This window comes from Pristiophorus japonicus, chromosome 10 (assembly GCF_044704955.1).
Source record: "Pristiophorus japonicus isolate sPriJap1 chromosome 10, sPriJap1.hap1, whole genome shotgun sequence".
NCBI lineage: Eukaryota > Metazoa > Chordata > Chondrichthyes > Pristiophoridae > Pristiophorus > Pristiophorus japonicus.
In genome coordinates, this window is record NC_091986.1 from 176,048,050 (window position 1) to 176,064,926 (window position 16,877).

The 16,877-nt window shown below is 46.2% G+C and overlaps 1 protein-coding gene across 1 annotated transcript in view; it reads left to right on the forward strand.

Annotated features, from left to right (window-relative positions):
- The window catches only part of nbeaa (neurobeachin a), a 1,211,357-nt gene that overhangs the window by 486,144 nt on the left and 708,336 nt on the right, over window positions 1-16,877 (forward strand). The window contains exon 29 of the mRNA XM_070892347.1: window positions 2,332-2,500. Coding sequence (XP_070748448.1) covers window positions 2,332-2,500 — 169 coding nt within the window. The remainder of the gene's footprint in view (window positions 1-2,331; window positions 2,501-16,877) is intronic.

Consider the following 16,877-nt stretch of genomic DNA (forward strand, 5'->3'; position numbering starts at 1 on the left):
AAAGAGGAAATTAACGCAATAGTAAGGAAGGACATTAGCTTTGGATGATGTGGAATCTGTATAGGTGGAGCTGCGGAATACCAAAGGGCAGAAAGTGCTAGTGGTAGTTGTGTACAGACCACCAAACAGTAGTAGTGAGGTTGGGGACAACATCAAACAAGAAATTAGGGATGCGTGCAATAAAGGTTATCATGGGCGACTTTAATCTACATATAGATTGAGCTAAGCAAACTGGTAACAATGCAATGGAAGAGGATTTCCTGGAGTGTATTAGGGATAGTTTTCTGGACCAATATGTCAAGGAACCAACTAGAGGGCTGGCCATCCTAGATTGGGTGATGTGTAATGAGAGAGGATTAATTAGCAATCTTGTTATGCGAGGCCCCTTGGGGAAGAGAGACCATAATATGGTAGAATTCTTTATTAAAATGGAGAGTGACACAGAGACTAGGGTCCTGAACTTAAGGAAAGGTAACTTCGATGGTATGAGACGTGAATTGGCTAGAATAGACTGGCAAATGATACTTAAAGGGTTGACGGTGGATAGGCAAATGGAAACATTTAAAAATCACATGGATGAACTTCAACAATTGTACTTCTCTGTCTGGAGTAAAAATAAAACGGGGAAGGTGGCTCAACCGTGGCTAACAAGGGAAATTAAGGATAGTGTTAAATCCAAGGAAGAGACATATAAATTGGCCAGAAAAAGCAGCAAACCTGAGGACTGGGAGAAATTTAGAATTCAGCAGAGGAGGACAAAGGGTTTAATTAGGAGGGGAAAAATAGAGTATGAGAGGAAGCTTGCTGGGAACATAAAAACTGACTGCAAAAGCTTCGATAGATATGTGAAGAGAAAAAGATTAGTGAAGACAAATGTTGGTCCCTTGCAGTCAGATTCAGGTGAATTTATAATGGGGAATAAAGAAATAGCAGACCAGTTGAACAAATACTTTGGTTCTCTCTTCACGAAGGAAGACACAAATAACCTTCCGGAAGTACTAGGGGACAGAGTGTCTAGTGAGAAGGAGGAACTAAAGAGTATCCTTATTGGGCGGGAAATTGTGTTAGGCAACTTGATGAGATTGAAGACCAATAAATCCCCAGGGCCTGATAGTCTGCATCCCAGAGTACTTAAGGAAGTAGCCCTAGAAATAGTGGATGCATTGGTGATCATTTTCCAACAGTCTATCGACTCTGGATCAGTTCCTATGGACTGGAGGGTAGCTAATGCAACACCACTTTTTCAAAAAGGAGGGAGAGAGAAAATGGGTAATTATAGACCAGTTAGCCTGACATCAATAGTGTGGAAAATGTTGGAATGAATTATTAAAAATGAAATAACAGCGCATTTGGAAAGCAGTGACAGGATCGGTCCAAGTCAGCGTGGATTTATGAAAGGGAAATCATGCTTGAGAAATCTTCTGGAATTTTTTGAGGATGTAACTAGTAGAGTGGACAAGGGAGAACCAGTGGATGTGGTGTATTTGCACTTTCAAAAGGCTTTTGACAAGGTCCCACACAAGAGATTGGTGTGCAAAATTAAAGCACATGGTATTGGAAGGTGCAACGAGACCTGGGTGTCATGGTACATCAGTCATTGAAAGTTGGCATGCAGGTACAGCAGGCGGTGACGAAGGCAAATGGTATATTGACCTTCATAGCTAGGGGTTTTGAGTATAGGAGCAGGGAGGTCTTACTGCAATTGTACAGGGCCTTGGTGAGGCCTCACGTTGAATATTGTGTACAGTTTTAGTCTCCTAATCTGAGGAAGGACGTTCTTGCTATTGAGGGCGTGCAGCGAAGGTTCACCAGACTGATTCCCGGGATGGCTGGACTGACATATGAGGAGAGACTGGATCGACTCGGCCTTTATTCACTGAATTTCAGAAGGACGAGAGGGGATCTCATAGAAACATATAAAATTCTGACGGGACTGGACAGGTTAGATACAGGAAGAATGTTCCCGATGTTGGTGAAGTCCAGAACCAGGGGACACAGTCTAAGGATAAGGGGTAAGCCATTTAGGACTGAGATGAGGAGAAACTTATTCACTCAGAGTTGTTAACCTGTGGAATTCCCTACCACAGAGAGTTGTTGATGCCAGTTCGTTGAATATATTCAAGAGGGAGTTAGATATGGCCCTCACGGCTAAAGGGATCAAAGGGGTATGGAGAGAAAGCAGGAAAGGGGTACTGAGGTGAATGATCAGCCATGATCTTCTTGAATGGTGGTGCAGGCTCGAAGGGCTGAATGGCCTACTCCTGCGCCTATTTTCTCTGTTTCTATCCTCTCCCATTTGAGTTTTAACTCATTGACAATTTCTCTCAATAGGATGACAGTAAACAGGCTCAGTTTTTGGCTTTGGCTGTTGTATACTTTATCTCTGTACTCATGGTATCAAAATACAGAGATATTTTGGAACCACAACGTGAAATTGCAAGATCTGGAAGCCAGATAAGTCGAAATATTCGGCAGGAAATAAACTCACCAACAAGTACAGGTTAGTGTTTTAAGTTTCCTTTTTTTGTTGCTTCACTATTCCATATATTTGTTTTAAAGTGCTATATTTGACCAGAAGATTACCATAAACATGGCTTTATTGAGTTTATTTAAAATACTGTACAATTGTGATTAAATATTTGAAAAAAATGTACTGTGCAATATCTACTGTTTCTACTACAGATGCAGTAAATGCTAAATTTTGTTTTAAAAAGGCAGCAAACCTTTCAAAATCTGGTTACTTGATTGGATGGTTTGAACATCCAACAAAATAGTCCAAACAAAAGCCTCATGATCTTTTGAATCTGAAGTCATTCTTTGTTGACCTGTTCAGATGCTACAAAATATAAAACCAATAGTGCAAGTAATTCCATGCCTGCCTCTCCACCAGAGATAGTTACAAGTTGGTCTGAATTGCTGAGATCTAGAGAAATAGATATATTTGTTGATAGATGCAATTGGAGATTCTGGTTCATTTCAGTTAGCGACGTTGTAGTTCTTCGGAGCTTGTAGGGCTTAACTCTCATACATGTTCCTTGTACAATTTATATTTGCAAATACACAGTTTGTAAATGATAATGGGTAGAGAGGAAGAAGGGAAAGAGGAATACCAGTGCACTGATGAAGATTGCTGAACTTGCTATAGCTGGGTTTTTTTTGTTGGCTGATCATATAATATGTTTAAGCTAGTATGGCTAATTCAGTTTCAATATAATTCAAAAATTTCCCAATTGAGAGACTCTGCATAATGGCAAGCTGTTTCCTTTCAACAAAAATCTTTGAATGATGATTTGGAAAAAAATGCAGGGCAACAAATTGTTTTAGACATTCAAACATTTTAAGTACTGTCATACTAGAGTTTGAAGCAGTAAAATTTGTTTTTGTGAATGTTATCCTGGCATCTTTTTCACTGTCTGCTATTGTTGTTTTTCACTTGAATTGATCAGTAATATAGACGGTGAGTTTAATTTAATTGGTTCATTTTATGGGTGAATATCTAAAATATATATTTTTGGTTGAGAGTGAAAAGCAAGGATATGCAGTTATCATTTTTGAGTAGAATAATGATGGTGCTTAGATATTAGTCCAAGGATAATAGGTGCAATATATAATATGCCTTTCAACTTTTTTTTTAGAAATAATGATGCGACTCTATCTCATTCTGCTGATTAAGTATTGATTTATGCTTTTTGTAACTGAAATTAATATCCAGTTTCCAGTGGGCATGAAAATTCAATTAAATTTTAAGCAGAGACTTTTGCAGTATGTACCAGTGAAATAAGAGATCATGGGCTAGATTTTACACTTTTGTGCAATTCGCCCAAAAATGGGCAGTATTTCCGACGTGGGCTGTAAAAATGGGTTTTCAGATCGCTGGCTTTTCGCCCATTCTCAAAGCACCGAGTCCCCATTTTTGAAATTGGGCGTTACCGTGAGTGATATGAAATGGGCGGTAGCGTTAAATCTCACTGACCTTCTGCCATAAAGTGTCGCCGTCCTTAGCAACGGCATGGCAACTTTTGATTCCCGTGATTCAGGAGGTCAAGGGTCATCATGACATGTGCAGAAGAGGGAGGGAACTGAGAGGGACTGAAGGCGTGTGTGGGTGTGGTGTGGCTGCTTTGGGAGGAAGGAGGGAGAGTTTAGAGCTTTACAGCAAATAGGGAAACACAAATTAGCTGTTACCAGACACATATTTGCCCAAATTTGGCCTATTATGGAGGGAGAGGCGGAGGCATCACAGCACACTGTGGAGACTGACGCTGGAGAGAGCAGAGAGGTGGGAGAGGAGCACATTGGAGGGCGCAAAAGAGCGAGAAGGTTCTCGGATGAGGCAAATGCCTCCCTCCTGCAGGAGGTCGAGTTAAACTGGGGTGATTTGACACGGAGGCCTACCAGAAGGTATAGACCGAGATAGCAGAGGTGGTCTCGTCGGCGACCAACGAAGTGCGTGAGGGCAACCAATGCCGCAAATGATGGAACGACTTTGTGGGATCCCAAAGAGTAAGTATTACATTTATTTGCATGTACTTATGTATTTATATAATTTGATTTGTAACAGTCATGAGTGAGGTCTTTCACTTTTAACGGGAATGTTTTACTCAAAGTCTGCGGTCACGGTGCACGTCTTTAGGTAAAGAATGATAATAATTATCATAATCATGATTACATCTGTCGGTTATGTGTTGTATCAGTCTCTGTAACAGTACCTAGCAATGATATTACACTGATCTCATGCCATGTCGTCCTGTCACCTTTTACAGAAGAAGCTATTGACGATGAGGTCCGTGCAGAGACGAACGGGTGGGGGGCCACCAGTCCCCAGCGACATCACTGAGATGGAGAAGCGGGCGCTCGCACTCGTAGGGAAGCACACCCGGACAGCCACTGAAGCATCTGCAGACTCGAAAGTGATGCCACGTGAGTAAAGCTTACACCATTGCGTGATGTAAAGTCAATAGATGCCATATCCACTCATATCCGAACAATCATATATGATAGATGATTTCTAAAATTGTCATAGAAATAATGCTGGCCTAATGAAAATCATTGCAATGGAAATGTCATGATGGTCATGAAATGTGATGTCTGTGATGATGTTGATAACGGTGGTGCTTTTGTCATACATATGCTGTGTATAGCCCTGGACTCACCTTGTGACCCAAGCACCCACTTCTCCTCTAATAACCTCATTTGTGTTTTGCAGCTCAGCCAGCAGCGCGGCCCCAGGCAAGACCAGAGGCCAGAAGTTGGGGGCACGGGGCCCGACTCTCCGGACGATCCTACATCTGGTGCTGAGGAGCTCCGATTCTCGCCTGTCAATGCGCTGGGTCTGTTCTCTACGGATGAGAGCGCAGGAGTCGAGGAACCTGCATCGCCACGCTCCAGAAGCCATTCCACCCAAGGCCATCTATTGGTCCTCCGGTCATTCCTGCCTCCACTCTGGAGGTACCGGCCCAAGCACCTTGCCACAGGGCACCCCATTTGTCCCCAGGACGGTGCCGACCCCGCGGAGGCCTCGTGGACGCGGCAGGACTGGTCCACGAGCGCCACATGAGAGCAGAGAGATGGTACAGTTGTCCAGGAGGACTGTAGACATTGATGACCAGCTCATCGAAGTATTGGGGGGCATATCCCGACAGCTTGCCACCATGACTGAGTCCGTTCTGCGATTGGCGGAATCCCTGGATGCGATAGCCAGGAACACTGCTGGCACAGGCATTCCAATGATCCCAGAGCGCGGCACTCCACCCCTAGATTCTGCACCACCACTGTGAACGACAAATGAGAACAAGGACTAAGATCCTGCTTCTGCATCAGAGAATGTTGCCCCCTCGGCACCCCCTGCTCCCGTACCCGTGCAGCCACCACCTCTGCCTTCATCCCCCCAATTAGGGTAGAGGTGGGGAGGAGGGAAGGAATGTGAGGTGCATGTCCGCAGCTGATAGCTGTGTTATACCTCCATCTGGGTGTATGCAATTTGTTATAATGTATGGGGGAGGGGACCACCCTCCTACTTTGCATTTTTATTCTGTGTTGCTGGACATGTTGAACATTTGATTGATGTCAATGGTGGAAAAAGTGGGGTGTGGGCGGGGGTTGGGGATTTTTCCGTGATACTTATGATTTCAGACCAATGGTGGTATAAAAATGTTTTTTATTGAACATAACCTTGTTGCGCATTATCTCAGAAAGCTAGACCGTTACACACTGGTGATTCCTGCACATAAAAGGGTTAAATAAAACTTAACTTCAATCAACGTAAACTTTAACTGGCACCAAGGTGATGGGCACCATTGATGTCTGAGGTGCACACACACAGCAGTGTGTCAGCATTGTTACTCACAGCAACGTTCTTTCAGGCAAATCGCTCAGATATCAGCTCCTCACGTAAGAGTCTTGCAGCTATGTAGCCACCATGGGCCCTTTCCTACGGTCTGGAGAGGGTCATGGGCATTGTTGCATAGCCAGCCTGATTGGCCCTAGGTCAGCGTCCAGCCCCTCGTCGTCCTCTTCCTCTCTCTCCTGAGGTGGAGCATCAGTCCCTCCTGGCAATTCTTGGCCCCTCCTAATAGCCAGGTTGTGCAGCATGGAGCACATGACCACGAATTTACCTACTTGCTCAGAGTTGTATTGTAGCTCCCCTCCTGAGTGGTCCAGACATCTGAAGCGCTGCTTAAGCACAGTTATTTTTTTGTGGACCACATTGCTTGTGTTTCTGTGGCTCTGGTTGTATCGCTTCTCGGCCTTGTGTGGGTGTCACGCAGGGGGGGTCATCAGCCAGGTGGCTAGGCCATATCGGTTATCACCAAGCATCCAGCATTGTCCTTGTGGCTGACTCTTAAAGATGTCAGAGACAGCGCTCTCACGCAGCATGTGAGCCTCATCGAAGGTGCCCGGACATTTGGCATTCACTGCCATTGTGATCTGGTTGTGGTTAACAACTAGTTGGACCTTCAGGGAGTGAAATCCTTTTCTATTACGAAAACGCTCCGGGTCCTGAGAAGGTGGCACGGCGATGTGAGTGCCCTGTATTGCTCCCTGCACCCTGGGGAACTTAGCAATGCGGTAGAATGCTCCAGCCCTGTCAGTCTGAGCCTCCGTGGTCATGGGGAAGCTGGTAAAGTCCATCCTTCTCGCGTACAGGGCCTCCGTGTCCTGTCTAATGCAGCGATGGGTGGCATGGTGAAACAGAGGGCAAATCTCAACCATGGAGACCCGAAAGGACAGGACGCGTAGAAAGACAGTGCCGCAGTGACCTTGACCTCGACCGACACTGATGATCTGATGGCAGGCTGCACATGTGGCCTGATGTGCTCACATATTTAATTAATCACCACCTTGTGGAAGCGCAGTCTCCGAAGACAGGTGTGATCGGACACGATGAGGTAAGACCTCTTTTCCCTGTACGTGCGGGGTGTGTATGGTCTGGCCCCCCTCCTCATTCTTGCACATCTTAAACTGGGGACATAATAATGTGCATCACACATTGAGCCATCTGCACTCTGCAGCATCTGCGTATTAATTGATGCAGGCTAAGAAATGGCTGGCCTTATTGCAATGAAAGTATAATAGTGATTGATCAGAGCAATAATTTCTTCACTAAAATACTCCTAGAGTAAACTCCCAATTATTGTGTTCCTAACACAGATGAGACTGCACACAGGGAGGTTAAAGTAACAGTGACCTCAGTCTTTATTAAGACACTCCAGAGGGAGGAACAGGTCTTAGGGGCCGGCTTATATACAGTGCTCCCAAGGGATACTGGGATCCCTTGGGACTTCAGGGGATGCGCTCCGTGGTGGCGGAACATGGGAGTGCATGCTTTACAGATACACAACATCACTTCCGCCCCCACGCCCCCTCCCAAAGTCAAAGTGAAAACTATTTACAAGGTGAGGCGGTCAAGAGCCTTTCTTTGCCTGGTGGACCGCCTCGGTACAAATATCTGTCCTGGTGTGTTGGCTGTGCCCTCGCTGGGCTGGCGTGTTGTTGGCCCTGCAGGGCTGCTAGGTGAGCCTGGCCTTGCTGGACTGTTGGGCTTGATGGGTTCGATTTCCTGGTCCGGCGTGGTGTCGTTGATCCTTTGGGTTTGTGTTGTGGGCTCGAAAAAGGTGCTGTCTGCTGTGGGTTGTTCAGGGCAGTCTGTGAACCGCAGCCTCGTTTGGTCCAGGTGCTTTCTGCAAATTTGTCCATTGTCTAGTTTGACTACAAACACCCTACTCCCTTCTTTAGCTATCACCGTGCCCGCGATACACTTGGGACCATGTCCATAGTTTAGCACATACACAGGGTCATTCAGATCAATTTACCGTGACACAATGGCGCGACCATCGTTTACATTTTGTTGCTGCCGCCTGCTTTCTACCTCATCATGCAGGTTGGGGTGAACCAGCGAGAGTCTGGTTTTCAGTGTCCTTTTCATGAGTAGCTCAGCCGGGGGCACCCATGTGAACGAGTGGGGTCTCGTGCGGTAGCTGAGCAGTTCTCGGGACAGGCGGGTTTGGAGTGAGCCTTCTGTGACTCGTTTGAGGCTCTGTTTGATTGTTTGTACTGCCCGCTCTGCCTGCCATTGGAGGCTGGTTTAAACAGGGCAGAGGTGACCTGTTTGATCCCATTGCAGGTCATGAATTCTTTAAATTCGGCACTGGTGAAACATGGCCCGTTGTCACTGACCAGTATGTCAGGCAGGCCATGGGTGGCAAACATGGCCCTCAGGCTTTCAATGGTGGCGGTGGCGGTGCTTCCTGACATTATTTCACATTCAATCCATTTTGAAAAAGCATCTCCCACCACCAGGAACATTTTACCGAGAAACCGGCCCGCATAGTCGACATGGATCCTCGACCATGGTCTGGAGGGCCAGGACCACAAACTTAGTGGTGCCTCTCTGGGCGTGTTGCTCAACTGAACACACGCTGCATTGCCGTACACAGGACTCTTAAGTCAAGAGTTGATACCGGGCCACCACACGTGGGATCTGGCTATCGCTTTCATCATTACTATACCCGGGTGTGTGCTGTGGAGATCCGAGATGAATGTCTTCCTGCCCTTTTTGGGTAGCACTACGCGGTTACCCCACAACAGGCAGTCTACCTGAATGGACAGTGTGATGTATGTTGCACTCAAATCACTGACTCCACACGGTCTGGTGTTGTAGTAACTGCTGTGACCTTAGTGCTTTATTGTCTTGACTCCAGAGTGCCTCTCGGGTGTGGTGGGCAGACTTTTATACTCTGTCTTGCAGGTACTTTCAGGTCTCACTCCGCACCCCCCCCCCCCTCCCCAGTTCTAAAAGCCATTGCCGGTGACCTCGGCCTTGTTCGTCCTGGTTGATTTGTGAGTGTGAGTCCATGACCATCCAGATGTTACGTATTGTACAGGCACATTAAATGTAGAAGTACAATGGTGCGCCACAGAGGGCGCTGTGGTGGGAGACCTGAAAGGACCTGCAAGACAAAGTATAAAAGGCTGCCCACCACACCTGAGAGGCACTCTGGAGTCAGACAATAAAGGACTAAGGTCACAGCAGCTACTACAACACCAGACCGTGTGGAGTCAGTGATTTGAGTGCTACATACATCACAGACAGCTCGTCCCTTCGCCGCTGGAACGGCTTGTTTAGATCTTGCATTTCAACGGGGTTGCTGGCCCAGCTCCCATGCAGTACGCAGTTTTTTACTCAGGATAGCAGAGGATCTTGGCTGGTCCAAGTCCTAATCTGACGGGCCGTGACAGGTGATTTATCATTTTCAAAAGCTTCCATGACCATCAACAAGTCTGCGGACTGCGCCACCATCAACAAGTTTGCAGGCTGCACCATTTCCACCCCCATGGTGGGCAATGGTAGCCGACTGAGAGCATCCACACAGTTCTCGGTGCCTGGCCTGTGCCGGATGGTATAGTTATACGCTGATGGCGCGAGTGCCCACCTTTGTATGTGGGCTAAGGCATTAGTATTTATCCCCTTGTTTTCAGCGAACAGGGATATGAGGGGCCTGTGATCGGTTTCCAGCTCAAATTTGAGGCCAAACAGGTACTGATGCATTTTCTTTACCCCGAACACACACACTAATGCTTCTTTCTCAATCATGCTGTCGGCCCTCTCGGCTTTAGACAAGTTCCTGGAGGCATAGGCAACAGGTTGCAACTTCCCCGCAACGTTAGCTTGTTGTTATACACACCCGACTCCGTACGACGACACATCACATGCTGGCACAAGTCTTTTACATGGGTTATACAATACAAGTAGCTTCTTGGAGCATAAAATGTTTCTTGCTTTCTCAAAAGCAATTACTTATTTTTTTCCCCATACCCAGTTCTCACCTTTATGCAATAACACATATAGGGGCTCTAAGAGGATGCTTAACCCCGGTAGGAAGTTACCAAAATAGTTGAGGAGTCCCAGGAACGACCGCAGCTCCGTGACGTTCTGTGGCCTGGGCGCATTCCTGATAGCCTCTGTCTTAGCGTCTGTGGGCTGAATGCCGTCCACCGCCATGTTTCTCCCCAAAAACTCCACTTCTGTTGCCATGAAGATGTGTTACGCACATGGGGAAAGTATTGCTCGGCGATAAGTTTTCGAAAAATGCCCGTCAGTTTCCATTTTGTGGCTAAATGGGCGATATAAGGGCGCTAAACGTAATTACAGCGGTAAAATGGCCGTTAAGCATGCAAAAAACGAGGAAAGTCCAGCCCTATGACTTAGAAGCAGGCAAGTTCTGGTGGTGATGGGGAACGGTGTTCGAGGTGAACTGGAGGGGTTTGATCCTGGGCCAGCAGTGGCCCACACTACTTTGTCTTCCTCCTGGCTCCGTAGAAACAAAAGTATAAAGACGTTACTTAACTTGTGGGTGGCCTCCAACATTCCCTTTAAGAACTGTTAATTAGGCAGCTGCAGGCTGGAAAAATTAAACTGAACATGTGCAGCACATGTTCCCCAGCCAGTTCATGACGATTTTCGAGTAGGGTTCTGAAACAGCTGTTCAGACCTTGATCTGCATCTTGAAAGTGCCTACGGTCTGTTTCAGGCGGGCATCCTGGGCACTTCGAAGTCACTGGCTGTTGAGATATGTCTCCAGTCAAAATCCAGACTTTTGAGACAAGCTGAGGCATGGACATAAAACTTAAATGAAGGTATTAAGTGACACAAAAACAATTGAATAAATAATCGCAGATGCTGGAAACTGAAACAAAAACAAAATGCTGAAAACACTCAGCAAGTCAATCATAGCATTTGTGGTGAGAAGTGACAAGTTCACGTTTCAGGCGTAACCTTTCGTAAGAATGAGAAGATATTAGGGATGGATAGCTTATAAGACATAGAAACATAGAAAATAGGTGCAGGAGTAGGCCATTCAGCCCTTCTAGCCTGCACCGCCATTCAATGAGTTCATGGCTGAACATGAAACTTCAGTACCCCATTCCTGCTTTCTCGCCATACCCCTTGATCTCCCGAGTAGTAAGGACTTCATCTAACTCCCTTTTGAATATATTTAGTGAATTGGCCTCAACTACTTTCTGTGGTAGAGAATTCCACAGGTTCACCACTCTCTGGGTGAAGAAGTTTCTCCTCATCTCGGTCCTAAATGGCTTACCCCTTATCCTTAGACTGTGACCCCTGGTTCTGGACTTCCCCAACATTGGGAACATTCTTCCTGCATCCAACCTGTCCAAACCCATCAGAATTGTAAACGTTTCTATGAGGTCCCCTCTCACTCTTCTGAACTCCAGTGAATACAAGCCCAGTTGATCCAGTCTTTCTTGATAGGTCAGTCCCACCATCCCGGGAATCAGTCCGGTGAATCTTCGCTGCACTCCCTCAATAGCAAGAATGTCCTTCCTCAAGTTAGGAGACCAAAACTGTACACAATACTCCAGTTGTGGCCTCACCAAGGCCCTATACAACTGTAGCAACACCTCCCTGCCCCTGTACTCAAATCCTCTCGCTATGAAGGCCAACATGCCATTTGCTTTCTTAACCGCCTGCTGTACCTGCATGCCAACCTTCAATGACTGATGTACCATGACACCCAGGTCTCGCTGCACCTTCCCCCTTCCTAATCTGTCACCATTCAGATAATAGTCTGTCTCTCTGTTTTTACCACCAAAGTGGATAACCTCACATTTATCCACATTATACTTCATCTGCCACGCATTTGCCCACTCACCTAACCTATCCAAGTCACTCTGCAGCCTCATAGCATCCTCCTCGCAGCTCACACTGCCACCCAACTTAGTGTCATCCGCAAATTTGGAGATACTACATTTAATCCCCTCGTCTAAATCATTAATGTACAATGTAAACAGCTGGGGCCCCAGCACAGAACCTTGCGGTACCCCACTAGTCACTGCCTGTCATTCTGAAAAGTACCCATTTACACCTACTCTTTGCTTCCTGTCTGACAACCAGTTCTCAATCCACGTCAGCACACTACCCCCAATCCCATGTGCTTTAACTTTGCACATTAATCTCTTGTGTGGGACCTTGTCGAAAGCCTTCTGAAAGTCCAAATATACCACATCAACTGGTTCTCCTTTGTCCACTTTACTGGAAACATCCTCAAAAAATTCCAGAAGATTTGTCAAGCATGATCTCCCTTTCACAAATCCATGCTGACTTGGACCTCTCATGTCAATATTTTCCAAATGCGCTGCTATGACATCTTTAATAATTGATTCCATCATTTTACCCACTACTGAGGTCAGGCTGACCAGTCTATAATTCCCTGCTTTCTCTCTCCCTCCTTTTTTAAAAAGTGGGGTTACATTAGCTACCCTCCACTCGATAGGAACTGATCCAGAGTCAATGGAATGTTGGAAAATGACTGTCAATGCATCCGCTATTTCCAAGGCCACCTCCTTAAGTACTCTGGGATGCAGTCCATCAGGCCCTGGGGATTTATCGGCCTTCAATCCCATCAATTTCCCCAACACAATTTCCCGACTAATAAAGATTTCCCTCAGTTCCTCCTCCTTACTAGACCCTCTGACCCCTTTTATATCCGGAAGGTTGTTTGTGTCCTCCTTTGTGAATACTGAACCAAAGTACTTGTTCAATTGGTCTGCCATTTCTTTGTTCCCCGTTATGACTTCCCCTGATTCTGACTGCAGGGGACCTACGTTTGTCTTTACTAACCTTTTTCTCTTTACATACCGATAGAAACTTTTGCAATCCGCCTTAATGTTCCCTGCAAGCTTCTTCTCGTACTCTATTTTCCCTGCCCTAATCAAACCCTTTGTCCTCCTCTGCTGAGTTCTAAATTTCTCCCAGTCCCCAGGTTCGCCGCTATTTCTGGCCAATTTGTATGCCACTTCCTTGGCTTTAATACTATCCCTGATTTCCCAAGATAGCCACGGTTGAGCCACCTTCCCTTTTTTATTTTTACGCCAGACAGGAATGTACAATTGTTGTAATTCATCCATGCGGTCTCTAAATTTCTGCCATTGCCCATCTACAGTCAACCCCTTAAGTATCATTCGCCAATCTATCTTAGCCAATTCACGCCTCATACCTTCAAAGTTACCCTTCTTTAAGTTCTGGACCATGGTCTCTGAATTAACTGTTTCATTCTCCATCCTAATGCAGAATTCCACCATATTATGGTCACTCTTCCCCAAGGGGCCTCGCACAATGAGATTGTTAATTAATCCTCTCTCATTACACAACACCCAGTCTAAGGTGGCCTCCCCCCTAGTTGGTTCCTCGACATATTGGTCTAGAAAACCATCCCTTATGCACTCCAGGAAATCCTCCTCCACCGTATTGCTTCCAGTTTGGCTAGCCCAATCTATGTGCATATTAAAGTCACCCATTATAACTGCTGCACCTTTATTGCATGCACTCCTAATTTCCTGTTTGATGCCCTCCCCAACATCACTACTACTGTTTGGAGGTCTGTACACAACTCCCACTAACGTTTTTTGCCCTTTAGTGTTCTGCAGCTCTACCCATATAGATTCCACATCATCCAAGCTAATGTCTTTCCTAACTATTGCAGACGGAACAAAGGGAGAGAAAGGATGAGGAACTACGTATACAAGAGAAGAAAAAAAATGAGTTATAGAGTGATGAGGTGGAGAACAGGAGATGATAACTGACTAGTGATAATTGTGTAACATAAAAGGATAAGATAAATTAGAGAAAAGAAGGACATAGATGAGACCCAGAGAATGTGTGAACAATTAGAGCAGATTAGCTAAGTTGGAGAAAGAGAGCATGAAAACCTGTCAAAGTGGAGCAGGCTGAAACAGCCCAGGAGTCTGGTAGAATAAAAAGACAGGTCAACATCTGGGGTGCAGACCGGCCACCGATGGTGTAACAATGGGGAGTCTGCATTCCAAGCACCAACCCGCTCCCTCACTCATCCACGGAAATGCTAGTACACCCACCTGACTTTACTAACACCTACTGTCTGGGAGAAAATTGGATCTGTAGTGAACATCTGGATTTTGACTGGAGACATAACTCAACAGCCAGTGTCTTTGCCCCAGTGGGGCAAGGATAGAGAGGTCCAAGTGCAAATGCAACAGAAAATTAAAGTGGTAAGCGACTGGAAACTCAGGGTTGCACTGGGGACAAAACAAGAGGTGTTCAGCAAACGATCGTCTAATCTATGTTCGGTCTCCTCAGTGTAAAGAAGACCACATTGTGAGAAGTGCATAGAATGTACTCGGTTGGAAGAGGTACATGTAAATCACTATCTCACCCAGACAAAGTGTTTGAGGTCCTGGATGGTGGTGTGAAGGAGAAGAACGGGTAGCTGTTACATCTACTGCGCTTGCATAGGAAGGTGCCGAGGGCGGCGAGCAGGCGAGGACAAAAAAAAGGGTAAATTTAATTATTTTCAAATGTGTAATTTTAATTTTCTTAATTTGTTTGAATCCTTATTTAACACACTATGGTGGAGAAATTCAGTAGCGACGCTAACTTTTAAAAATGTTGAAAAGTTAATGGCAGGTGCAAACAAATCCTAATTTCTAAATTGGGCTTTAGCGCCCCAGGAAGAAAAGGCGCTAATGACCTCAGTGGGGCATTGCAGGGGCACTAACAGCAGAGCGCTACCCAATTTCAGGTGACTTGTATTCAGCAATAATCCTTCAATCCTTCACACTGGCTGATTCCAGCTCTTAAAAGGGGAGGTTATATCAAGCTGCAGCTGCTCATTTTCACCAGTGCTGCATTTGAGGGAGAGCTGAGAGCAAGTGGAAGAAGTTTCTGAGATGGTTGCTGCAAATCCAGCTGGAAGGGAGAGGACATGGCGATTTAATGACGTGGCATTGGTGGGGGAAGGAGAGATACTCTCTTCCCGGCAACTAGAAGGAGTCCATTGTCACAGGTCTTCAGGGCCATGTGGAGGGGAGAGGAGGTGTTGGCCAGCACTGTCGTGGATCGAACACTCACAGTGCCAGTAGAAATTCAACGACCTCAGTCGTGTGGTCAAGGTGAGTACATGCTTCCACGACTCCTACATGTCCGCCTCTGAACCTCTGTCTGTGTACACAATACAAACCGTCAATCACCCACCAAATGTGTGCAGCTACTCAAACTCACATCCTCATCTTACGCCTTGCCTACATTCACTACTATTCAATGACAGCAGGCATATCTCCCACATACAAAGCTATACTCTTACTCACAAAAATTCCTTTCTTTTGCAGGCCAAGATGTCACATAATCAGAGGGAGCAACAGAGGACTGTCAGGGGTGAACCTCAGCTGCAGGAGCTGTGCAACCTGGAGGATCGAGTGCTGCAGCTCATTTGCCCGCAGGTAGTGGACCCTGTGACAGTTGACAACGTTGACCCCGCTGGAGCAACAACAGTATCTTTATCCCCTCCTTTTCTAATCCCACTTCCCCCTTGTTAAGTATGGAAGAACTCCATAAGACTGAGTACTGAGAGCTAAAACTGATGTGACCTTGGTCTCTTTAATACAACTCCAGAGTGCCTAAGCAGCATGGCAGACAACCTTTTATACTCCCTTGCACGAGGTGTGCAGGTGACCCTTGGGCCTCCAACAGTTGCGCCTACTGGTGGCAAATCTTACACAGTTGCAATGTTTACAGACATAACATCACTACTCCCCAAAGTCTTTGATACAAATTATTTACAAATTGAGACGATCCAGTCCCTACGCTCCCTGGTTGATCGTCTGAGTTCAAACTGTGGCATGGGTGAGTTGGTCGCACCATTGCTGCACTGCGGCTTGGCTGGTCTGACAGGACTGTTGGGAATGGTGGGTTCATCCTCTTAATTGACAGCGAGGTCGATTGCTGGTTGGGTGTGTGATCGATGATGGTGATGTCCTCTTCAGGTTGTTCCTGGTTGTCGGTGAACCGCAGTTTGGTCTGACCTAAATGCTTTCTGCACGTTTGTCCATTCAGTAGTTTGACTATAAACACTCTATTCCCCTCCTTGGCCAAGATAATGCCAGCGACCCATTTAGGGCCATGACCGTAATTAAGGACAAACACAGGTTCGTTAACATCAATGTAACGCGATACAGCCGCGTGATCGTGGTACATGTTTTGCCGGCGACACTGGGTTTCCACATGATCATTTAAATCCAGGTGAACTATGGAGAGCCTGGTTTTGAGTGCTCTCTTCATTAACAATTCTGCAGGGGAGCCCCAGTGAGCGAGTGGGTTTGCATCCGGTAGCTGAGCAGAACGCGAGATAAGCGCGTCTGCAAGGAGCCTTCCGTCACGTGTTTCAAGCTCTGCTTGATCGTTTGGACTGCCCGTTCCACTTGACCATTGGATAGAAACATAGAAAATAGGTGCAGGAGTAGGCCATTCGGCCCTTTGAGCCTGCACCACCATTCAATAAGATCATGACTGATCATTCCCTCAGTGGCCATATCTAACTCCCTCTTGA